General features: G+C 65.1%; 1 protein-coding gene across 2 annotated transcripts; it reads left to right on the top strand.

The window, feature by feature from the left end:
- The first annotated feature begins 5,651 nt into the window (after positions 1-5,651).
- Positions 5,652-22,630, top strand: EPS8L1 (EPS8 like 1). 2 transcript variants are annotated; one of them, XM_044988576.1, is made up of 21 exons: positions 5,652-5,706; positions 6,316-6,364; positions 7,043-7,077; positions 8,775-8,833; positions 9,421-9,582; positions 10,338-10,487; positions 11,643-11,725; positions 12,269-12,411; positions 12,619-12,662; positions 13,079-13,205; positions 13,531-13,619; positions 14,090-14,164; positions 14,736-14,884; positions 15,526-15,667; positions 15,981-16,009; positions 17,465-17,564; positions 18,220-18,390; positions 19,148-19,247; positions 19,528-19,690; positions 20,826-20,958; positions 21,131-22,630. In XM_044988576.1, exons 2-21 carry the CDS (start codon positions 6,348-6,350, stop codon positions 21,215-21,217), a joined length of 2,058 nt encoding a protein of 685 aa, XP_044844511.1. In that variant the 5' UTR covers positions 5,652-5,706; positions 6,316-6,347; the 3' UTR covers positions 21,218-22,630. The 2 variants fall into 2 exon arrangements, with proteins under 2 accessions (XP_044844511.1, XP_044844512.1); XM_044988577.1 differs by lacking the exon at positions 5,652-5,706 and having other exon boundaries at positions 6,263-6,364.
- The last annotated feature ends 1,247 nt before the right edge of the window (positions 22,631-23,877 follow it).

A 23,877-nucleotide genomic window follows, 5' to 3' on the forward strand; every position in this document is an offset into this window, starting at 1 on the left:
GTAGGCTGGGGCACAGGGGAGCGCCCGCAAGCCCTGGAGCGACTGGCACCTCGTGGGGAAGAGACCAAGACGTATCCACGTGCCCATCTTAACCTACCAGTCCCCACTCCCCCGAGCCAGGGAGAGATCCCAGGAGTCCTGGCTCCCAGCCCTCCTGCTCTAACCACTAGACCCCACTCCCCTCCCAGAGCCAGGGAGAGAACCCAGGAGTCCTGGCTGCCAGCCCCCCCTGCTCTAACCACTAGACCCCACTCTCCACCCAGGTCTGGGGAGAGAACCCAGGAGTCGGGGGAAGAATGAGGGGGCTGCAATAATTATTTAAGGGGGGGAGCGAGAGGCCAAAAGCTTTATAACGTTTCAAACACAGCTCACCACCATCCCCAGCTGCCATTTTCCGGCTCCGCCTCTCGGGAAATTTCCCCAACCGCTGGCACTATTTTTTCGCTGGTGCAAATGCCGGTTGCTGGCGTCTCCCCTGCCGAGCCGCGCTCTGCGGGACGGTTGCAAGACTCAGGCCCGGAGCTGGAGGAGGCTGAGGGGCGGACGTGAGAACGGCGAGGGGGGATCTCAGAGGTTGGAAGAACAACGATTGTTCCGTGTCCAGCCGGGGCTGGAGAAGACGGAAGCAGGAGCTTGCAGCCAGGGCGATATTCGGACCGACGCTCTGGCCCAGATTACCTGGCGTCCCCGGCGCTGGAGGGTTTTAAGACCAGGTTGGACGTGCGCCTGTCGGGACGATACGGGTTTCCGTGGCCCTGCCTTAGTGCATCCCCCCATCGTGCTTCCTCCTGGCCCAACGTTTCTAGGACTTCTTACCCCCATGTGGACCCCTGAAATTTGTCATGGCTCCCCGGCGGCTGAACCTTTCCTCCCGCCGGCAGCTGTGCTTGGTCATGTTGGGACGGTGTCACCTGGTTCTTCATTGCTCCCAGCCGGCCAGGCATCACCCCTGCATCCTGCGCCCCACTTGTGTGCCGGCTGGCTCCCTTCCTGCTGCTGCGTTAACCACCGTGCAAAGCCGAGAGGGAAACCGAGGCACGGGACAGGCTCATAAACGCATCACAGCAACTTCCCGTGGCGGCAGGCGCCTCTGACAAACATCTCCTGGGGCAGGCTGCGGGTCTGGCGCCGAGTCCACCACCGGGGCAGCCGGGCACTATGCAAAACCGGTCCCTGATTCGGAGTTGAGACGGGTCCTGCTTTTCATGGCGAGGTGGAACAACTCTTAGACCTGGGGTATTTTCTCCCCCAGCAGGTGTTTACGAACGATATAAAACTGCCTCTTGGGTCAACTCAACCCGTTCCCTCCTGCAGGTGCCGTCTGCAGCCCTGGAATTTTGTGGCTTTGATCTGCACCCAGAACTTCATAGACGCACATCAGAGCGGCCAGCCTGGGTCAGACCAAAGGTCCCTCTAGCCTGGTCTCCTGTCTGCCGACAGTGGCCAATGCCAGGGGCCCCAGAGGGAATGACCAGAACAGGGGATCATCCAGTGATCCATCCCGTCACCCATTCCCAGCTTCTGGCAAACAGTTACTAGCGACACCATTCCTGCCCAGCCTGGCTAATAGCCACTGATGGACCTGTCCTCCAGGAACTTATCTAGTTCCTTTTTGAGCCCTGTTATAGTCTTGGCCTTCACATCATCCTGTGGCAGTGAGTTCCACAGGTTGACAGTGCGTTGTGTGACGAAGAACGTCCTTTTGTTTGTTTTAAACCTGCTGCCTGTTCATTGCATCGGCTGACCCCTCGTTCTTGTGTTATGAGGAGTAAATAACACGTCCTGATTTACTTTCTCTGCACCACTCATGCTTTTATAGACCTCCATCATATCCCCCCTTAGTCTCCTCTTTTCCAAGCTGAAAAGTCCCAGTCTTCTGACTCGCTCCTCACACGGCAGCCGTTCCAGCCCCCTCATCGTTTGGAGGTGGAGAATGACCCGCCTTGACCCACGGGGCAGGGGGAAACCGGCACTGAAAGGAACGAACGTCGAGCGGTTCCAGGCTTGAGTCTGAAGCGAGGGAGGCCGGGCCCCAAGAGGCTCGGGCCGGCCGAGAAGCGGGGCAGAGACCCCCAAAGCCAGGCGTGTGGCTGAGGGCTCTAAATTCCCCCCCGCCCACCACCGAGGGCGAACTCCCGGCTGTCCCTGAGGGTGCGCGGGGCGGGCTGGCCACCGGGGCCACCTGGCCGAAGTGATCCAACGAGCCCAAAGGGTTCAGGTCGCTCCCTGGCCCGACAGATCAGGCCCTGAGCCCGGGGCGGTTTGACGTGAAGCCAGCGCAGGCAGCCCGGCTGCCAGCAAACGCCCTGCGGCTTTAACGAGGGGGACGAAGCACAGAGTTATTGGCTGGTTCAAGCCGGCGACGTGTCCCCCCAGCTGGGTGCGTCCGTGGTTCCCGAAGGGGACAGTCTCGCAGCGGGGGGGGGGCGCAGCGCTGAACGGCCGGCGGGGGCGGGGGCCGGGGGTCTCGGCGTCTGGTTCCCGGGAGAGTCCAAAGAGCAGCGAGCGAAGGCTCGGCTGTTCTCGGGCCCTCGGCTTTTATGCAGCCTAGGGGGCCGAGCCCGCTTCCACGGAGCCTGGGCCTGGGCGTGGCGGGACCTTCCCCCCGGGCTGGGGGCTGCGCGGGGCCCCGTTCGCAGCCGCTGGGCCTGCCTGCCGGGGCCACAGCCGGGCGGACGAATTCACCGGGGGGCCGGGTTCAGAGCCCGGGTTCTCCCAGGGAGGGAGCCTGGGCCCCAGCGACGCAGCGTTTTGTGGAGTCGAAACGCGCTGGGATAAGTCCAGGACCCACCTTAACCGGGCCAACGCCCAGGCCAAACAGCCGGGTTTCGAGCAATGAATGGGGCAGGGCTCAACTGCGGCCTCTAAGCCTTGGGAAAAGCTGGCACCTGGCTGGCCACCGTCACGCCCGGGAGCCCATCTCCGACAGCTGGGGAGAGAACCCAGGAGTCCTGGCTCCCAGCTCCCCCTGCTCTAACCACTAGACCCCACTCCCCTCCCCGAGCTAGGAGAGAACCCAGGAGTCCTGGCGCCCTGCCCCCACAGTGAGTAGGCTCCCTGCCCCAAGGTGTTGCTAAACCGGTGCCCAGGCCCCCAGAACAAACACACGCAGGCTCCTCGCCCAGGTCAGCTCCAGCTGACGTAGCCTTGAACCTGCCCCGCCTGGATGTAAACTCCCGAGCTGGCCGGATCCACCCTTTGCCACCAAGCCCTTTCTGGCTCCCTCCTGCCCCCCGGCTCTCAGGTGTCTCAGATGGAGCTGAAGCAGCCCCACTGCAAGACACCACCATAGAACCCAGGCGTCCTGACACCCAACACACTAGACCCCACTCCTCTCCCAGAGCCAGGGAGAGAACCCAGGAGTCCTGGCGCCCAGCCCCCTGCTCTAACCACTAGACCCCCCTACCCCCGTATCAGAGCTTGGAGAGAATCCCGGAGTACTGGCTCCTGCCCCCCACTCTAACCACTAGACACCACTCCCCTTCCGAGCCGGGAAGAGAACCCAGGAGTCCTGGCTCCCAGTCCCCTCCCGCTCTAACCACTAGACCCCACTCCTCTCCCCAGCTCTGGGAGGGAACCTAGGAGTCCTGGCTCCCAGCCCCCCCCCCCCCGCTCTAACCACTAGACCTCACTCCCCTCCCAGAGCCAGGAAAGAACCGTGGGTCGGGCTGGCCCAGGTTGGTTCCCCCCCAGCCTGGGCTGGGCTCCCGTTTCCCTCCATTGTTCTCCCTGGTCCGGCTCCGGCTCCGTGAGAATTCGATCCTGGTTCAACCAGTCCCAGCCGGAGCTGCCTGGTCACTCTGACCCCAGCTGCGGGGAGTGGGACGGGGGGGGGGGGGAGGTCAGCAGGGTGAGGGGTCAGCAGGGGGCGCTGGGCTGTGGGGTCAGTGGGGGGTGCTAGGCTGCAGGGATTGGGGCAGGGGGTCAGCAGGGGGTGCCGGGCTGTGGGGTCAGTGGGGGATGCTGGGCTGCAGGGGGGCAGCAGGGGGTGCCAGGCTGTAGGGAGAGGGGCAGGGGGTCGGCAGGGGGTGCTGGGCTGTGGGGTCAGTGGGGGGTGCTGGGCTGCAGGGGGGCAGCAGGGGGTGCCAGGCTGTAGGGAGAGGGGCAGGGGGTCAGGCTGCGGGGAGCAGGGGGTGCCGGGAGCGGAGCGGGGGGGTCAGCAGGGGGTGCCGGGCTGTGGGGTCAGTGGGGGATGCTGGGCTGCAGGGGGGCAGCAGGGGGTGCCAGGCTGTAGGGAGAGGGGCAGGGGGTCGGCAGGGGGTGCTGGGCTGTGGGGTCAGTGGGGGGTGCTGGGCTGCAGGGGGGCAGCAGGGGGTGCCAGGCTGTAGGGAGAGGGGCAGGGGTTCAGGCTGCGGGGAGCAGGGGGTGCCGGGCTGCAGGGTGAGGGGCAGGGGGTCGGCAGGGGGTGCCGGGCTGTGGGGTCAGTGGGGGGTGCTGGGCTGCAGGGGGTCGGCAGGGGGTGCCGGGCTGTGGGGTCAGTGGGGGGTGCTGGGCTGCAGGGGGTCAGCGGGGGGTGCCGGGCTGCAGGGATTGGGGCAGGGGGTCAGCAGGGGGTGCCGGGCTGTGGGGTCAGTGGGGGGTGCTGGGCTGCAGGGGGGCAGCAGGGGGTGCCAGGCTGTAGGGAGAGGGGCAGGGGGTCGGCAGGGGGTGCCGGACTGTGGGGTCAGTGGGGGGTGCTGGGCTGAAGGGGGGCAGCAGGGGGTGCCAGGCTGTAGGGAGAGGGGCAGGGGGTCAGGCTGCGGGGAGCAGGGGGTGCCGGGAGCGGAGCGGGGGGGTCAGCAGGGGGCGCTCTCCCCTGGCGGTCAGTACTAGGCGAGGGGTCGCTGTATAAACAGCCCCTCGGCCCCACCCCAGAGGTGGCTGCACCCCAGGCCGTGGCGACTGACTTGCTGGGCCGGTATTTCCCGCTCTGGGCCCCGGCACGGGACACGCCCAGCTCTGGGTTCTGGCTCTGCCAGCGAGAGACACGAGAGCCTGTTCTAGCCCCGTCACTGCAGCTTAGTCTGTCCCTGAGCCCCCAACCCCGCTCCCCTCCCAGAGCCGGGGAGGGAACCCAGGAGTCCTGGCTCCCAGCCCCTCCCTGCTCTAACCACTAGACCCCGCTCCCCTCCCTGAGCCAGGGAGAGAACCCAGGAGTCCTGGTCCCCAGCCCCTCCCTGCTCTAACCACCAGACATCACTCCCCTCCCAGAGCTGGGGGGAGAACCCAGGAGTCCTGGCTCCCAGCCCCTCCCTGCTCTAACCACCAGACCCCACTCCCCTCCCAGAGCCGGGGAGAGAACCCAGGAGTCCTGGCTCCCAGCCCCTCCCTGCTCTAACCACCAGACCCCCGTCCCCTCCCAGAGCCAGGGAGAGAACCCAGGAGTCCTGGCTCCCAGCCCCCCCGCTCTAACCACTAGGGCTGAGGGGTTGTTATTTTGCATCTTCGCAGCTGGTGCGGGGAGGGAGGGGGTGGAAGGCTGGGGGGGGCGGGGCCCATGGTTACCTGCCCAGGTATGCTGCGGGCGCGGCTGCTCGGGATCGCGCCACACACCTGTGCCCAGGTGACGGAGGGGAAAGGACGGTTCCCTGGACACCTAAGAGCCGGATCTGGTGGGACTGAGGGGTGGACCCCCCCCCTTGTCAGTATCTCCCCCACACACACCTGAGATGCCTCTTTCTCCCAGCCCTGGGGGGGGCAACGTCTGACTAGCTGGTGAGAGATCGGGTAAGTGGGGGGGGGGGGACAGACTGGAGGGGCCCCATGCCAGGGAATTGCAGGTTATCAGGCCTGAGTCAATGTGGCCAGGCTCCTGGGTTGGCCTTGGTCTGGGGAGGGGATGTGGGGCGGGGGCGGCTGGGATGGGAGGCTGGGGGGGCAGCCCCTTGGGGAGTGGGGATCCCCCCCCATGGATGTGGGGGGCGGGTGGAGGGAAATAGTCTGTTCCCACACCCTTGATAAACAGACCAGTTGCTTGCGGGGCGAATGGGAGGCGTGACGAGAGGGAGAGGCCCGTCCCGGACGCCTGGGTTCTCTCCCAGCTCTGGGAGGGGAGGCGAGTGGTTAGAGCAGTGGAGCTGGGAGCCAGGACTCCTGGGTTCTCTCCCCAGCTCTGGAAGGAGAGTGGGGGCTAGTGGTTAGAGCAGGGAGGGGCTGGGGGCCAGGACTCCTGGGTTCTATCCCCGGCTCTGGGAGGGGAGTGGGATCTAGTGGTTAGAGCGAGGGGGGGGGGGGCTGGGAGCCAGGACGCCTGGGTTCTATCTCCCGCTCTGCAGGGAGGGATGGTGCCACCCCTGACTCTGTCAATGATTCTCTCACTGTCTTTGAACCCTCAAGGTGAAGTGTGAATTGTGGATTCTGTCAACACCATGAGCTCCTCAGGCAGGTGAGTACGGGGTGGGGATCCAGGACTCCTGGGTTCTCTCCCTGGATCTGGGAGGGGAGGGGGGCTAGTGGTTAGAGCAGGGGGTGGGGGACTGGGAGCCAGGACTCCTGGGTTCTCCCCCTGGCTCCAGAAGGGGAGGGGGGCTAGTGGTTAGAGCAGGGGGGCTGGGATCCAGGACTCCTGGGTTCTCTCCCTAGCTCCAGGAGGGAAGCAGGGGCTAGTGGTTTGAGCAGGGGTGGGGGACTGGGAGCCAGGACTCCTGGGTTCTCTCCCCAGCTCTGGGAGGGGAGTGGTATCTAGTGGTTAGAGCAGGAGGGGGCTGGGCGCCAGGACTCCTGGGTTCTCTCCCTGGTTCTGGGAGGGGAGTGGTATCTAGTGGTTAGAGCAGGAGGCTGGGCGCCAGGACTCCTGGGTTCTCTCTCTGGCTCTGGGAGGGGAGTGGTATCTAGTGGTTAGAGCAGGAGGCTGGGCGCCAGGACTCCTGGGTTATCTCCCTGGCTCTGGGAGGGGAGTAGGGGCTAGTGGTTAGAGATGGGGGGCGGGGAGCCAGGACTCCTGGGTTCTCTCTGTGGCTCCAGGACAGGAGCGGGACCCCAACAATCCGCTCTCCCTGTTGCCAGGCCCTGGCTCTGTTTTCCTGTTCTTTAACTTTCTTGTTCTGCTTCCCGCTCTCCGCAGCGAGGTCTCCAAGCCCAGCGCCAGGGAGATCTATGGTGAGTCTCTCATGGGGGCAAGGGGAGGACTGGAGGCGGGGGGGGGGGGGAGAGCAGCTGGGCCGCGTTATTATTGTAGGGTCTCTCGCAGGGCTTTGGCGAGCTGCTGTGTTGTCGTAGGGTCTCTCTACTGGGCAGAGGAGTCAGGTGTGTTCATTTGTTATTGTCGGGTCTCCGCTGAGCCCCGGTGTTATTGTCGGGTCTCTCCTGAGCCGTGGTGTTATTGTCGGGTCTCCGCTGAGGCCCGGTGTTATTGTCGGGTCTCTGCTGAGCCGTGGTGTTATTGTCGGGTCTCCGCTGAGGCCCGGTGTTATTGTCGGGTCTCCACTGAGGCCCGGTGTTATTGTCGGGTCTCCGCTGAGGCCCGGTGTTATTGTAGGGTCTCTGCTGAGCCGTGGTGTTATTGTCGGGTCTCCGCTGACGCCCGGTGTTATTGTCGGGTCTCCGCTGAGCCGTGGTGTTATTGTAGGGTCTCTGCTGAGCCGTGGTGTTATTGTCGGGTCTCTGCTGAGCCGTGGTGTTATTGTAGGGTCTCCGCTGACCACGGTGTTATTGTCAAAAAGAACAGGAGCACTTGTGGCACCTTATTTGAGCAGAAGCTTTCGTGGGCTACAGCCCACTTCATCGGATGCCTGGAATGGAGCCGATAGTGAGGAGATCCGTATACACATACAGAGAGCATGGAAAGCCGGGCGTTGTCCTACCAACTCGAAGAGGCTAATTAATTAAGAGATAATCAAGCTAGCCCAGTACAGCCAGTTGGATAGGACGGGTGAGAATATTTACAAGGGGCGAGAGAGTCAATGTGTGTAATGGCTCAGCCATTCCCAGCCCCTCTTCAAACCCAAGGCGATTGTATCCAGTTTGCAGATCAATTCCAGCTCGGCTCTGCGGAGCCCCGGTGTTATTGTAGGGTCTCCGCTGAGCCGTGGTGTTGTTGTCGGGTCTCGGCTCGTCCATGGGGCGGTGTTATTGTAGGGTCTCATGCACCCCCCTCCCTCCTTCCCCGCTGGCTGCAGCCGCTGCATTTCCTCTGGTGCAGCCTGGCGCAGTCCAGAGGCCGACCTGGCAACAGCCCAAAAGGAAACAAAGTGCTTGACCCCTCCCCCCCCAGGGTGTATCTCCCCTCCCCCCCCCACTCCTCCTCTGGTGTCGTCAGCAGAACCTCCCCCTCCCTCCCCAGGGTGTATCTCCCCCCCCCCCCCAGGTTATATCCCCCTCCCTCCCCAGGGTGTATCTCCCCCCGCCAGGTTATATCCCCCTCCCTCCCCAGGGTGTATCTCCCCCCTTCCCACTTCTCCTCTGGTCTGATCAGCAGAACCTGCCCCCCCCCCACCCCTGGGTGTATCTCCCCCTCCCCCCCACTCTGGTCTGATCTGCCCCCCCCCTCACCCCACCCAAGGAGGGAAACCGAAAGAGAAACGGATCAGGCCCCGGGTTGGAGCCAAAGGAGTTGGGGGCGGGAGTCCCTGCTAGTCCCCAGCCGCAGCCACCAAACTGGTTTCCCCAGGGCACACTGGGAAAGTCACTCCCTGCCCTGGGGCTGGATCGGGGCCGGCGCCCCCTAGAGGGGACAGGCCCCTGCCCCCCTGAGCCAGCCAGTCCCTGCCCTGGGGCTGGATCGGGGCCGGCGCCCCCTAGAGGGGACAGGCCCCTGCCCCATTCCCCCTTTATAATTTGCCCGTCTCTTTTCACAGAGCAGAGGAAGAAATATTCCAACTTCATCATGGCCGACGTCTCCCAATACACCGTCAACGTGAGCCTGGGGCTCTGGGGGTGCAGTTGGAGGGGAGCAAGGGGTGGGGGGTCACATGGGCCCCACTAGGGAGAGGGTAACTAGGGGCCCCCACCCCCGATCTGGCCCCAGGGCGGGGACTGGCTCTCGGGGGGGGGGGGTAATGGGGCAGGGCCCCAAAGGGGGCTGTTAGGGGCCGCAGGGGGCAGTGCTGGGTGGGGAGGTGTTACGGTTTGTTTGGGGGAAAGGGGCTCGGGGGCTGGGGGTGGGGGGCTGGAGGGAGGGGCTGGGTGCGGCTGGGGGTGCAGGGGAGTGTGTTGGGAGCCTGGCAGCTGTGTAAGGGTTGTGGGGGGCTGCCGAGGGGGCATTGGGCCTGGGGGGCTGTGGGCAGGGGTGTTGGGAGCCTGGGAGGACCTGGGGAGGCTGTGGGGTCTGGGGGGCTGCATATGGGATGTTGAGCTGGGGGGGGCTGTGAGGAGGGCTGTCAGGAGCTGGGGGGGGCTGGGAGGGCTGGGGGGGTGTTGGGAGCCTTTGGGGGCTGCATAGGGGGCCTTGGGCCTGGGGGCTGCGAGGGGGCGGCTCTGGGCTCACCCCCTGCCCCCCCCCAGCACCTGGTGACGTTCCCGGTGGGGGAGGCGGCGGAGCTGCGCTCGGTGGAGGACGCCGTGCGCAAAGTGGCCGCCATGGAGACCCAGGGCCAGGTCTGGGCCCAGGAGATGCTGCTGCAAGTCACCGGGTCGGCCATCAGACTGCTCGACGTCCACTCCAAGGTGTGCGGGGGGGCCTGGGCGGGAGGGGCTGGGGACGCTGGGGCTGGGGGTGCTGGGGCTGGGGGTGGGTCTGTGGGCGCTGGGAGAGGGCTGGGGACGCTGGGGCTGGGGGAGGGGCTGGGGGTGCTGGGGCTGGGGGTGGGTCTGTGGGCGCTGGGAGAGGGGCTGGGGACGCTGGGGCTGGGGGAGGGTCTGAGGGTGCTGGGTATGGGTCCAGGGGAGGGTCTGTGGGCGCTGGGGCTGGGGGAGGGGCTGGGGGCGCTGGGTCTGGGGGTGCTGGGGCTGGGGGTGGGTCTGTGGGCGTTGGGGCTGGGGGTGCTGGGGGAGGGGCTGGGGGCGCTGGGGCTGGGGGAGGGGCTGGGGGCGCTGGGTCTAGGAGGGCTGGGGGTGGGTCTGTGGGCGCTGGGTCTGGGGGAGGGTCTGGGGGCGCTGGGGCTGGGGGGGCTGGGGCTGGGGGGGGGGCTGTGGGCGCTGGTCTGGGGGAGGGTCTGGGGGCGCTGGGTCTGGGGGCGCTGGGTCTGGGGGTGGGTCTGTGGGCACTGTGGCTGGGGGGTCTGGGTGTGCTGGGGCTGGGGGAGGGTCTGTGGGCGCTGCGTCTGGGGGAGGGGCTGGGGGGGCGGGTGGGGCTGGGTCTAGGAGTGCTGGGGCTGGGGGTGGGTCTGTGGGCGCTGGGGCTGGGGGAGGGGCTGGGGGCGCTGGGGCTGGGGGAGGGGCTGGGAGCGTCAGGCCAGCCGTGACTCTGTCGCCCCCCGCAGGAGGAGCTGGAAAGCTACGGGCTGGCGGGGGTGCTGCGCTGCGAGGCCGTGCTGCCCAGTGCCCGCGCCCACTCCCTGCTGCTCCTCGTGTGCCAGGAGCCCCAACAGACCCAGCCCGACGCCCACTTCTTCCAGTGCACCCACATCGGGGTGAGCAGCCGCCCTCGGGGACTGCGGGGGGGAGGGGGCAGCCTCGCCCGGACACCTGGGTTCCTACTCTGCCCTGGGGTTCCTGCCTCTTTAAATGCCACTGGCTCCGCCCCCTTTGGTTGACATAACTAGCCCCGCCCCTTTCACTTGAAGGCATTGGCCCCACCCCTTTGAACCCGGACTCCTGGGTTCCTCCTGTTGGGATGCCCGCACCATGCACCCGCTGCCTTTATATGGCACTGGGTTCCACTGGCCCCGCCCATATGGTGACATCACTAGCCCCACCCCCTTTTCTGCTGCCCTGACATTCACCTGGACTCCTGGGTTGCCTTTTAACAGCCCTGGGCAGCGATAGCTCCACCCCTTTTTGCATCATGCCCCCGGGCTCCACCATTGGCCCTAGGGACAAGCCTTCATGGGCCAATCAGATGTGCCTCCCACATGGCAGGAAGTCCCAGCTTCCGATGAGAGGGACTTCCATACGCCATGAGCCAATCAGCTTCCAGAGCCACAATTTCTATTGCAAAAAGTCCCGCCAGTTCAGCCAGTGTGAGGAGCCTCAGCCAATCAACTGCTAGAGCCATGACATCACAGCGAGTCCTGCCTTCTGGGGGGCGGGACTTCCATGTGGCATCAGCCAATCAGCTTCCCAGGACTGTAGCGTCCAATGCAGGAAGTCCCGTCTTCCAACGGGCGGGATTGATCTGCTGAATCAGCCAATCAGCTTCAAAGGGCCTTGGATGCATTCCAGGAAGTCCCGCCTCCCTATGGAGGATTGACAGCTGTCAGCCCCTCCTTCTAGTGGGGCAGTCAGGGTCTGACTCTGGGGGAAGGTGGGGAAAATGCTGTTGTGTCTCCTCCAGTCCCCATGCCAAGGGGGCTGGGCACCCCGAGGCATGCTGGGTAGCAGGTGGCAAAAGCTGGGTGTTCTGATCTGGCTGGCACGGACCCACACAAGGGAGTTCCCACTATCCTGCCCCCTCCCTGTCCCCTGGATCAGACCTATGGGCCCATCTACCCTAGTATTCTGCCCCCTCTTTGCCCCCTGGATCAGACCCATAGGCCTGTCTACCCTGGTATCCCACCCACCTCAGGACAAACGCATGGGCCCATCTACCCCGGTATCTGACCTGTGCCGTTCCTGCCCCCCCGCAGGCAGAGCCGATCCGGGAGGACATTAACAGTGCCCTGCAGGACTTCACATCGGGGAGCAACGCTCAGAGGAAAGAAGCGCTCAGGTGGGGCGGGACCCCGGAGTCCGGGGGACTTTGGCTGGGCGGGTGCGTTGTGGGGGGGGGGCGTACTGGGGTGGGATGTGGGGTGCAGGTGCTCTGGCCTGGATGCAGGTTTGACCTTGGGGTGAAGCGGAAGCCTGATGTGGGGGGGGGTCATTGGCGGAGTTCTGGGGGGCTGAAGTAAAGGAGGGATGCCATAGTGGGTGGGGGTCATGGGGTGGACCAGGGGGGTGAGGTTATGGGGAGCCCCACAGAGGCATGAGAGTGGGGTGATGGGGGTCTAGAGGGTGTGAAAGGGGGACCCCCACATGGGCTGGTGGAAGCTGGCGGGGAGAGAGAAATGGGGGTGACAGAGGCAGCCTCCAGGGGAGATGGGGCTAGAGGGGTGTAGGGGGAGACACTGAGGGGCTGGGGGGACCCCCTCTAGGCTGGGGGTGATGGGGCAGGCTGGGGAGCCAGGGGGTGTCTTTCTGAGGGGTGGGGGCTCGGGTACATTTTTGGGTGTCTCCCATCCTCCCCTCAATCCCCACCCCGTATCGTTCACAGAGCAAACCAGGAGAAGATGCAGAACGGGGCACCGCCGACCCCGGGGGGGACAGGCCCCCGGCCCCCACCCCCCCACAGGAAGGTGGTGATCACCCCCTCCGCCACTCTGAATGAGATGGAGACGCAGAGTCCGAGAGACGCAGGTGTGTGTGGTGGGGGGGGGGCAGAGCCAGGGAGGGAACCCAGGAGTCCGGGCTCCCCCCTATACTCTAACCACTAGCCGCCCTTCCACTCCACGAGCTGGTGGAGAACCCACCTGCTCCCAGGCCCCCCTGCTCTAACTACTAGGACCCACTCCCTGAGCCGGGGGAGAATCCAGGAGTCCTGACCCCTGTCCTTTCTGCCCCCAGCTGACCCCTCGGACCCAGGCGCGCTGCGGACTGAGCGTGATGTGGTGAGTTGGACTGGGCGGGGGGGGGGGGGATTTGGGAGTGTTGGGGTTAAGGTACAAGGGATGGGGTTTCGGGGAGGAGGTGAGGGGCTGGGTGGCAGTGGAGGGAGGGGAGATTTTGGGGGGTGAGGGATGAGGTGGGTCTGGGGGGAATTTGGGGGTGTTGGGGTTTAGGATGGGGCATTGGGGGGAGCCAGGGGTCTGGGAGGCAGTGGGGGGAGGGGAGATTAGGGGGGTGAGGGATGAGGTGGGGCTGGGGTTGCATGTTCACCCCATCCCCTGGTGGTGGGGGGATGATGATCTGCTGCAGCCCCCCACCCCCGAGCTGGCATGGACTTGGGGGTGGGGGCTCTGGGGGCTGCACAGAGGGGCCCGGCGCCCCTGCTCACCCCCCCCCCCCCGCTTACCCCGTTCCCCAGGAGCTGCTGAACCGGATCTTCGACGACATCGAAGCTTTCGTGAGCAAACTGCAGAAATCGGCCGAGGCCTTTCGGGTCCTGGAGCAGCTGAAACGGTCGAGCCGGGGGCGCCGCCGGGAGCCGGGGGGTGAGAGACCCCGAGACCCCCCGTCTGCCCCCCCCAAGACCTCCTGTCTCCTCCCCACCCCGTCCTGTCCCCCATACACCCCCCACTGGGAACCGCCCATGCCTGGGGGCACTGCCAGGGGGTGAGAGACCCTGAGACCCCCCATCTCCCCCCTGAGACTCCCCCCATGTGAGATCTCCCCATCTGCCCCCGCAATACACCCCATACTTGGAATTACCCAGGGACACCACCGGGTGCTAAGGGGGAGCTGCCCCCTTCCTCTGCAGCCCTCCTCGGAAACCCCTTCCCCCCCCAACACGGGGTTAACCCTTTCCTCTCCCTGCAGAGGGGCTGCTGACGCTGCGGGCCCGGATACCCCCCAGGGAAGAGTTCCAGGACACTCTGGCCAAGATGAAATATTCCTTCAGCCTCCTGGTGAGTGACGCCTTGGCGGGGGGCTGTATCTCACCCCACAATGGGGACCTCCCTTCGCTCCCTCGGAGCCCAGGATGGGACCCAGGAGTCCTGGCTCCCAGCACCCCCTCCCCCCTGTTCTAATCCCCTAGTGCCCACTCCCCTTCCAGAATCAGGCGTAGAACCCAGGAGTCCTGGCTCCTGCTCTAACCACTGGACCCCACTCCCCTCCCAGAGCCAGGGAGAGAACCCAGGAGTCCTGGCTCCCAGCTCCCTGCTCTAACCACTGGACCCCACTCCCCTCCCAGAGCCAGGGAGAGAACCCAGGAGTCCTGGCTCCCAGCCCCCTGCTCTAACCACTGGACCCCACTCTCCCCTCCCTAGCGAAAGAACCCAGGAGTCCGGTCACTCTCCCTCCTCCTCCCCATCTGGAATTTGTGGGGTTTACTGACCCAGAGTGGGGGGGTCTCTCTCCCTTCCCCTCCCCCCAGGCAAGACTCCAGTCAAACATCTCGAATCCCACTTCGGAGGAGCTGGTTCACTTCCTGTTTGGCCCCCTGAAAATGGTGAGCGGGGGGTTGGGGTTCAGAAGTGGGGGGGGGGGCTGCCATAGCCCCAGCTGTGGGGCTTGGAATTGCCAGTGCTGGGGTGGGGGGGGGAGGGAGGGGCCTGTGGGAGCTGGGGTTGTGGGGAGACCCTGGCTTGGGGGGGGGGGCTGAAGTGGCCAGGGGCAGGACTGGAGGGGTTGGGGGGAACATGAGATCCCAGCTCCTGGCGGGGGCTGGGCGTTTGGGGGCTCTGAGCTGTGGGGGGGGGAGGGGAGGAGGGGACTGCAGGGTCTGGAGTTGTGGGGATCCGGGTGTGGGGAGATTGGGAGGAGGGATCCCAGCATGGGCGGGGGGGGGGTTCAGGAGGGTTGTGGCTGGAGTGGGGGCAGTTGGTGTCTCCTTGGAAGGGCTGGGGTGTGTGGGGGGATCTGGGGGGCTGCAGGGGACGGGAGGGGAGATAGCAGGGCGCTGGAAGGGGCAGATCTGTGGCTGCGTTTCCCAGTGGGGGGGGTCTCTCACTGACCCTGGTCAAAGGGGGGGGGCTGGCATCCGGGGGTCGCTCTCACCTCTCCCTGTTCCCTCCCCCCAGGTGGTGGAGTCGTCGGGGGGCCCAGAGTTCGCCAGCGAGATCCGCTCCCCCATGCTGACCCTAGAGGCCGTCACCCTGCTGCGGGGCTGCCTGGGGGCCCAAGAGGCCGAGCTGTGGGGCTCGCTGGGCGATGACTGGACCCGGCCCAGGTATCCCACTCGCCCTGGGGTGGGGTGGGGTGGGGCAGAGCTGGGCGGCTGCCTTTGGTTCTCCATGATGTCTGCCCGTGATTGTACCCGGCTCTGCCAGGCCTGGGATCTGCCCCGGGTGCCTTGATTTTTCACCCATGATTCCACTGGTTTGCCTGTGATTTTCACCCATGATTTTCACTCATGATTCTGTGATTTTTACCTATGATTGTTGCCTGTGATTCCTTGATTTTTTCACCCACAATTCCATGTTTTATCCATGATTTTCACCCACAATTCTGTAATTTTTTACCCATGATTTTTGCCCCAGGGTACCTTGATTTTTTTCACCCATGATTCCACTGGTTTGCCCATGATTTTCACCCATAATTTCCACCCATGATTCTGTGATTTTTCCACTCATGATTCTGTGATTTTCATGCATGATTCTGTGATTTTCACCCATGATTGTTGCCCGTGATTCCTTGATTTTTTCATCCATGATTCCACATTTTGCCCATGGTTTTCACCCATAATTGTTGCCCACAGTTCCGTGGTTTTCACCCATGATTTCACCCCCAATTTCTGCCCATTGATTTCTGCCCATGATTCCCGGATTTCACCATGGTTCCAGCCATCCGTGGTTCTGTCTCTCCCCACAGGGTGGAGTTCCCCGGGGACTACGCCGCCCCGTATACCCTGAGCTTCCAAAGCGGCTGGACACCGCCCCGCCTGGGCCCCGACGGGCAGCCCTGGGAGGATCCGGTGGAGACCCAGCACCGGCATGAAGTGCGCCGGGCACAGGTGACTGGCGTGGGGGAGAGGTGACCCCTTATCCGATGAGGGCAGAGGGGAGTGTGGGGTGGGGAGGAGGCAGGTGTGGGGGTGGTTATGGGGGATGGGAGCAGGAACGTGGGGTGTGGGGGGAAAGGTGGGGATTGGGGGCACAGTGGGGGGATGGGGTGACTAGAAAATGGAGGTAAGAGAGATCAGAGGGTGGGAGGTGGGGGCAGAGGGCTGGGGGGATGCAGTAGGGTAGGGGGAGGGTTGTGGGGGGGACACAGCAGGGAGGTCGCTCACCCCCCACTCACTCCATTCCCCCCACTTCTTTCTGCAGCAATCGGCTCCTCCAATCGAAGCCAACGGGTATGTAGCCTCCCCCCGCCTGTGTCCCCCCCACGCACACTTCCCCTCCCCCCCACCAAACTGTCCCTACCCCCATGCATGGGGGGCAGGTGGGAGGGGGGTGCTGGGGCTCAGAGAGGCCGGGGGGCCTGTGGGGGGGAGAGACTCGGTGCAGGGAGGTTGGGGGGGGGTGTCCCAGAGTGGGAGGGGGATGAGAGGAGGAAGGAGCTGAGGTTGGGGGGGGGTCGAGGGGGCATTTCAGATGAGGAACCTAAAAAGGCCTTTTCTTTGTTTTCTCTCTTTGTTTCTCTTTGTTGGGGGGGGCAGGTGGGTTCGGTGGTGAGGGGGGTGGGGGCAAGTTAGGGGGTGGGAGGGAGGCTGGGGGTCAGAGGGGGTTGGGGGGCTGGCTTGGGGGTGTAGGGTGGTTAGGGGGAGGGAGGGGATTCAGGCTGGAGGGGGCGGTGGAGGGGGTGGGAGAGGTGGGGGGTAGGGGTTGGTTGGGGGCAGGGAGGGGGTTAGATATTGGGGGGCAGGTAGGACCCTAGGTCTCAGTGAGGGACTGGCGCCTGGGAAGGGGGCACACCAGGGGGGTGGGGCTGCCCCAGATGGCATTTGACGGGGATAGAGAGGAAGGAGGGAACGAAAGAGGAAGACATCGGAGGAGAGAGAGCCCGTCCCGCCAGCGCCCCACCCCCCCAGCAGCCCAGCCAAGGTAGGGAGTGGGGGGGGGGCGTCGACCTTTCTCCCTCCTTCCCCCTGCATGGGCTTGGCTGCTGGGGATGCCCCGTCCCCCACCCACCCGCATTGCGAGACGTGACCCCTCGGGCCCCAGCGCGGTGCAGTCGCTTTGACTTCGCAGCATGTGTATGGCGGGGGGGTGGGGGGATTCTATGCCCTGAGACGGGGGGGAGGGCAGGGGAATAAGGGAGAACCCAGGCGTCCTGGCTCCCATCCCCCCCCTGCTCTAACCACCAGCCCCCACTCTCCTCCCAGAGCCAGGGAGAGAACCCAGGCGTCCTGGCTCCCAGCCCCCCCTGCTCTAACCGCTAGACACCGCTCTCCTCCCAGACCCAGGGAGAGAACCCAGGCGTTCTGGCTCCCAGCCCCCCCTGCTCTAACCGCTAGACACCGCTCTCCTCCCAGAGCCAGGGAGAGAACCCAGGCGTCCTGGCTCCCAGCCCCCCCCGCTCTAACCGCTAGACACCGCTCTCCTCCCAGAGCCAGGGAGAGAACCCAGGCGTCCTGGCTCCCAGCCCCCCCTGCTCTAACCGCTAGACACCGCTCTCCTCCCAGAGCCAGGGAGAGAACCCAGGCGTCCTGGCTCCCAGCCCCCCCCTGCTCTAACCACTAGACACCGCTCTCCTCCCAGAGCGAAGGAGAGAACCCAGGCGTCCTGGCTCCCAGCCCCTCCCCCCCCGCTCTCACCACTAGACCCCCCCCTCCCCCTGACCCAGTTTTCCTCCCCTCTCCCCCCAGCCACAGAGGGACAGAAGACGGGAGGCTTGTGAGCTGCAAGTACGACTTTGTAGCCAGGAACAGCAATGAGCTGTCTGTCCTGCAGGGGGAGGTTCTGGAGGTGAGTCTGTCTGTGGGTTTCCGTGGCTGGGGCCACTGCTGCGGGGAAGCTCACAGCACTGGGGCACTGCTGGGGGGGAAGTGCACAGCGTCCGGGGTCCCTGGATGGGGGCACTGCTGGGGGGAAGCTCACAGCACCGGGGCACTGCTGGGGAAAGGGCACAACATCAGGGGTCTCCAGCTGGAGGCACTGCTGGAGGGAAGCTCGCAGCGCTGGGGCACTGCTGGGGGAAGTTTGCAGCATCGGGGTCCCCGGCTGGGGGCACTGCTGGGGGGAAGCTCGCAGCGCTGGGGCACTACTGGGGGGAAGTTTGCAGCATCGGGGTCCCCGGCTGGGGGCACTGCTGGGGGGAAGCTCGCAGCGCTGGGGCACTGCTGCGGGGAAGTTTGCAGCATCAGGGGTCCCCGGCTGGGGGCACTGCTGGGGGGAAGCTCGCAGCGCTGGGGCACTACTGGGGGGAAGTTTGCAGCATTGGGGTCCCCGGCTGGGGGCACTGCTGGGGGGAAGCTCGCAGCGCTGGGGCACTGCTGGGGGGAAGTTTGCAGCATCAGGGGTCCCCGGCTGGGGGCACTCCTGCGGGGAAGCTCGCAGCGCCGGGACACACCTCCCCGCCCCGGCCGGGACAGTGCCCGTGGCTCAGCGTCTCTCCCGCCAGGTGCTGGACAACACCAAGAAGTGGTGGAAGGTTCAGAACCGCTCCGGCCAGCAAGGCTACGTCCCCTTCAACATCCTCAGCCCGCTCCCGGCCACCCAGAACCGCGGCCCGGCCGACCTGCTCAACGGCACCGGCAGCACCGGCTCCAGCCCCCGCCAGGCCAGAGCCCCGGTGAGCCCAGCAATACGGGAGTGGAGAATTGGACCTCTAGGGGGCGCCGGCTCCCACCCGGCCCCAGGGCAGGGACCGGCTGGCTCAGGGGGGCAGGGAATGGGGCCCGGGGCCTGTCCCCTCTAGGGGGCGCCGGCTCCCACCCGGCCCCAGGGCAGGGACTGGCTGGCTCAGGGGGGCTGGGAATGGGGCCCGGGGCCTGTCCCCTCTAGGGGGCGCCGGCTCCCACCCGGCCCCAGGGCAGGGACTGGCTGGCTCAGGGGGGCAGGGAATGGGGCAGGGGCCTGTCCCCTCTAGGGGGCGCTGGCTCCCACCCGGCCCCAGGGCAGGGACTGGCTGTCTCAGGGGGGCAGGGAATGGGGCAGGGGCCTGTCCCCGCATGGGGGCGCCGGCTCCCACCCGGCCCCAGGGCAGGGACTGGCTGGCTCAGGGGGGCAGGGAATGGGGTGCGGGGCCTGTCCCCTCTAGGGGGCACCGGCTCCCACCCGGCCCCAGGGCAGGGACTGGCTGGCTCAGGGGGGCTGGGAATGGGGCCCGGGGCCTGTCCCCTCTAGGGGGCGCTGGCTCCCATCCGGCCCCAGGGCAGGGACTGGCTGGCTCAGGGGGGCAGGGAATGGGGCAGGGGCCTGTCCCCTCTAGGGGGCGCTGGCTCCCATCCGGCCCCAGGGCAGGGACTGGCTGGCTCAGGGGGGCTGGGAATGGGGCACGGTGCTATGGGGGACTAATATTTCTTCCCCCTGCCTCCGATCCTGACTAGGGCCCCCCAGGCTTGGCAGCTCTGAAGAAAAAGGTCCCAGCCCCGAATGGGACCCAGGGGAACGGCTCCGAGGGGCTTGGCCTAGACCCCAATGAGAGAGGTAAAGAGCCCCCTATACGTGAGGGGAGAGGGGCAGTACCCCACGGAGACCTCAGGCCCCGCCCCTTGTGTGTGTGGGGGAGGGTATCCCCACAGAGACCGCCCGCCCTGCCCCTTATAGCTTCCCCATGGTGACCCTGCCCTCTATAGGAGGGGGGGAGGTGTGTGCCCTATGCCAGGCCCCGCCCCCTCTGTGTGGGGAGGATGGGGGGGTCTGTATCCCAGAGCCCCGCCCCTCTCCCGGTGCATGCTGGGTAACGGGCGGCTCTCCCGCCCTGCAGAGCGGCTGAACGAGGAGCTGCTGCAGCGCCTGGCGACCGGCCGGGGCACCCTCGCCAAGCCCCTCCTGGTGCACCGGGCGCCGGACACGTCGGTGCCGCTGGACCACGACTCCGACCCCGCCCAGGTCCAGGCCTGGCTGGAGGCCAAGGGCTTCGAGCCCCTGTGAGTAGGCGTCGGGCACCGGGACAGGGTGCGGGCACATGGGCGCGCTCTGATTGGCTAGCTTGATACGTCTCTGCTTCCCCATTGGCTGGCTTGGCACCGCCTGGCTTCTGACTGGCGGGGGCATCTCGCCATCCTCTGATTGCCAGCCCAGCTCTGCTCTGATTGGCTGGCTCGGCAGCTCCTGGTTTCTGATTGGTTGAGGGGGAGGGCTGTGACATTGTGGCTGTCTGATACATCCTTTCTCTCTGTTCTGATTGGCTGGTCCGGAGCCTCGTGGCTTCTGATTGGCTTGTGGAACTCACAATTACCCCCCACCCCCATGGTTGGTTGAATCAACTTTCCTCTCCCTCCAATGGGCTGGTTCTTCCCCGCTGGAGGCGCCCACTTCTCCTCTTGCTGCTCCCTGATTGGTGGTGGCTCACCACCTGCAATTGGTCAGCTGGATCCCAGGCGAGCTGTGATTGGGTGGTGACTTCCCATGGACTCCTTCATGATCGCATTTCATTGGACAGCCAGGGAAGCAGCAAAAAGATGCTAATAATTAATTGGACCAATCAGAAAATAGGATGGGGGGCATTAACCAATCACATGGCAGCTGAGGGGTGGCTGTGTGGTGCTCTTTAAAGTCTCTTGCCTCAGCGTCATGGCTGGGGACACTGCTGGGGGGAAGCTCACAGCACTGGGAGAGTCACTACCTGGGGCACTGCTGGGGGGAAGCTCGCAGCACTGGGAGGGTCACTGGCTGGGGGCACTGCTGGGGGAAGCTCTCAGCACTGGGAGGGTCACTGGCTGGGGGCACTGCTGGGGGAAGCTCGCAGCACTGGGAGGGTCACTGGCTGGGGGCACTGCTGGGGGGAAGCTCGCAGCACTGGGAGGGTCACTGGCTGGGGGCACTGCTGGGGGAAGCTCGCAGCACTGGGAGGGTCACTGCCTGGGGCACTGCTGGGGGGAAGCTCGCAGAATTGGGAGGGTCACTGGCTGGGGGCACTGCTGGGGGGAAGCTCGCAGAATTGGGAGGGTCACTGGCTGGGGGCACTGCTGGGGGGAAGCTCGCAGTACCGGGATGGGGGGTATCAGTGGGAGGGGCTCTGTGGGGCACTTGGCCTGACTGCCCCCCCTGCCTCCCCCCCAGGACGGTGAGCACCCTGGGGGTGCTGAACGGGTCCCAGCTCTTCTCACTGTCCAAAGCCGAGTTCCAGGCCGTGAGCCCCGAGGAAGGAGCCAGAGTCTACAGCCAGGTCACCGTACACAAGGCCATGCTGGAGGTACCACGATCTTCCCCCAGGACTCCTGGGTTCCCTCCCCAGGTCTGGGAGGGGAGTGGGGTCTAGTGGTTAGAGCGGGGGCTGGGCGCCAGGACTCCTGGGTTCTCTCCCGGCTCGGGGGAGGGGCTGCGGGTACCTAGGGCCGTGACTAATGCCCTCTTTGCCCTCCCAGGACTTTAGGAAAACCTCCGAACTGGAAGCCGTGATGGAGAAACGGAAGAGGAAATTGGAGGGCAAGACAGAAGCATCCCGCTCGTGAAGAAGGCAAGGACATGGTGCCGCCCCCCCAGCTGGCAGAGCTCCCCCCACCGGCGAGGGTGCTGCCTGGGGGGGCTGGACCACCGGACCCCCACCTGGCCCACAGACTCCCCCCTCCCCAGCTCTCTGTGAGGGCGTCTCCCCGAACTAGGCACGCTAAGGACTTTGCACGGGTATAGATTTCTTCTCGGGCATCTGGCTACCACCTGCTCCATTCGGGCTACCACGCCTCTTAAAGGAACAGCCCCCGGCGCATGCGTGCGGCTCATTCCAATTTCCTACCTCGGGGCGTCTTTTTGTCGTTGTTGTTGTTGTTGTTGTTTTTTACTTCCACTATTTATTTAAGAAAGGGGGCAAACTTTGAAATGTAGCCCCCCCCTTTCCAAATGGTATGACCTCCCTCGTCCACAATCCCCCCTCTCTTCCCCCCTAAGTGGTACAACTTCTATATTCCAACCCCCCTGCATTTCGACTCAAGTGGTACAGCCCCCCTAGTCTGCACAGCCCCCACCCCCTGGTATAATCTCCAACACTGCCTTTTCCTCTCAAGTGGTATGTCCCCCCCATTTCTCCCCCCAATTTTCCCCCACATGGTACAGCCACCACCACCCCTGTTTTCACAATTGGTATGTACCCTATTCTTCAAGTATGACTCCCCAGCCTTAGAAATCCCCCATTGCCCCTTAAATGGTACCACCTCAGTCTCCACAGTGCCCCCTCCATGTCCTCCCCCCAGAAATGGTATGACCCCCTCCCCATTGTTCAGCCCCCGCCAATGGACCCAACCCACCCACCTCCTGTTCTGATTGGTGCAGACCTGAGGCTAGGGGGCGCAGCAGGGAATCAGAGGACCTCATTGGGTGTAGTACCCCCTGCGGCCACCAGAGGGGGATGCTCTGTGCCAGCGCCACCAGTCCTAAGGTTGCTTAACGGTTTCCATTCCCAGCTCCCTTTTTGGGGGGCTGCTTATAACAGCCAAACCAGAACGGCCGGGGCTGAAAGTTCCCAGCTCTGCAGCAGGCTGGGTTGGGGGTGGGGGATATTCGGGGCGAATCGATTCTGCCGTTTTCGAGAGGGAGGCTGCCAGAGGGGAGACCTACACGTTCAGTTTTAGCCCGCGGGGGGTGCCATGATGCGGTTGGATGGCCCAATTCCACACCACTACGTGCCCTTCACGGCTGCTCGGCTCCTTGCTTGGGGGGGGTCGACTCTCCCCACCCCCCCAAAAAAGGAGGGGGAAAAGCAATAAATAGTGGGAAATGTTGACCCTTCGGGGCCTTTTCACAAGTGCAATATTTATACGGGGCGACGAATCCGGGTAGCGTTTATCTCGCGTGAATAAAACATGCTACAACTGTGAGGCTCGCGTGTGGTCTGAATTATGGGCGCCTCAGCCTGAGAGTGGGGCCGACACTGTGCCCAGAGGGGAACAGCCCCATTCCCTGCCCCCTGAGCCAGCCAGTCCCTGCCCTGGGGATGGATGGGAGCCGGCGCCCCCTAGAGGGGACAGGCCCCAGGCCCCATTCCCAGCCAATCTGCGAGAGTTCCTCAAACTGGAGAGCTGGTGTTGCCAACTCCTGTTTTCTGATTCTCTGCCCCAGTTAGGGTCACATCAATAGGACTCTCCTGCGTTCTCTCCCATCTCAGGGAGGGGAAGGGGTTAGAGCGGGGTGGGGGCTGGGAACCAGGACTCCTGGGTTCTACCCTGGCTCGGCTGGGGGGGGCGTCTAGTGGTTAGAGCAGGGACCAGCCCTACGCTGCTCAGGCCGGATGTTTAAAGAGCAGATTCCTCTCATTCCTGATGGGCTGCTCTGGCCTGGGACGGAGGGGGGTTGAACCGCAGAGCAGCAGCAGGGCATTCTGGGAAATCACAGTCTCGCTCTGTTTCTTTCTTTTCTTCTTTCCCGACATAATTTTTTTTATCTCCTCCATCCCCGAGATTCCTTCTTTCTTCTCCTTCTCTCATTCGATCTCCCCCCTCCCTCCACTGTCACACGGGCAGAGCTGTGGGGAGCCCAGGGCTAGGCTAGCAGGGGCTGCGGGTCGGGAGTGAGGGGCACTGGCAGGGCTGGGCTAGGGGGGGCTGCGGGTCGGGAGTGAGGGGCACCGGCAGGGCTGGGCTAGCAGGGGCTGCAGGTCGGGAGTGAGGGGCACCGGCAGGGCTGGGCTAGCAGGGGCTGCAGGTCGGGAGTGAGGGGCACCGGCAGGGCTGGGGGAGCCCAGGGCTGGGCTAGCGGGGGCTGCGGGTCGGGAGTGAGGGGCACCGGCAGGGCTGGGCTAGTGGGGGCTGCGGGTCGGGAGTGAGGGGCACCGGCAGGAGTGGGGGAGCCCAGGGCTGGACTAGCAGGGGCTGCGGGTCGGGAGTGAGGGGCACTGGCAGGGCTGGAGGAGCCCAGGGCTGGGCTAGCAGGGGCTGCGGGTCGGGAGTGAGGGGCACCGGCAGGGCTTTTGGGGGGCAGGGCTGGGCTGGCTGGGGCTGCGGGTCGGGAGTGAGGGGCACTGGCAGGGCTTATGGGGGGCAGGGCTGGGCTGGCAGGGGCTGCGGGTCGGGAGTGAGGGGCACCGGCAGGGCTGGTGGGGGCAGAGCTGGGCTAGGAGGGGGCTGCGGAGCGGGAGTGAGGGGCACCGGCAGGGCTGGGAGGGGGCAGGGCTGGCAGGGGC

This window comes from Mauremys mutica, chromosome 15 (genome assembly GCF_020497125.1).
Source record: "Mauremys mutica isolate MM-2020 ecotype Southern chromosome 15, ASM2049712v1, whole genome shotgun sequence".
In the NCBI taxonomy this organism is placed as follows: Eukaryota; Metazoa; Chordata; order Testudines; family Geoemydidae; genus Mauremys; species Mauremys mutica.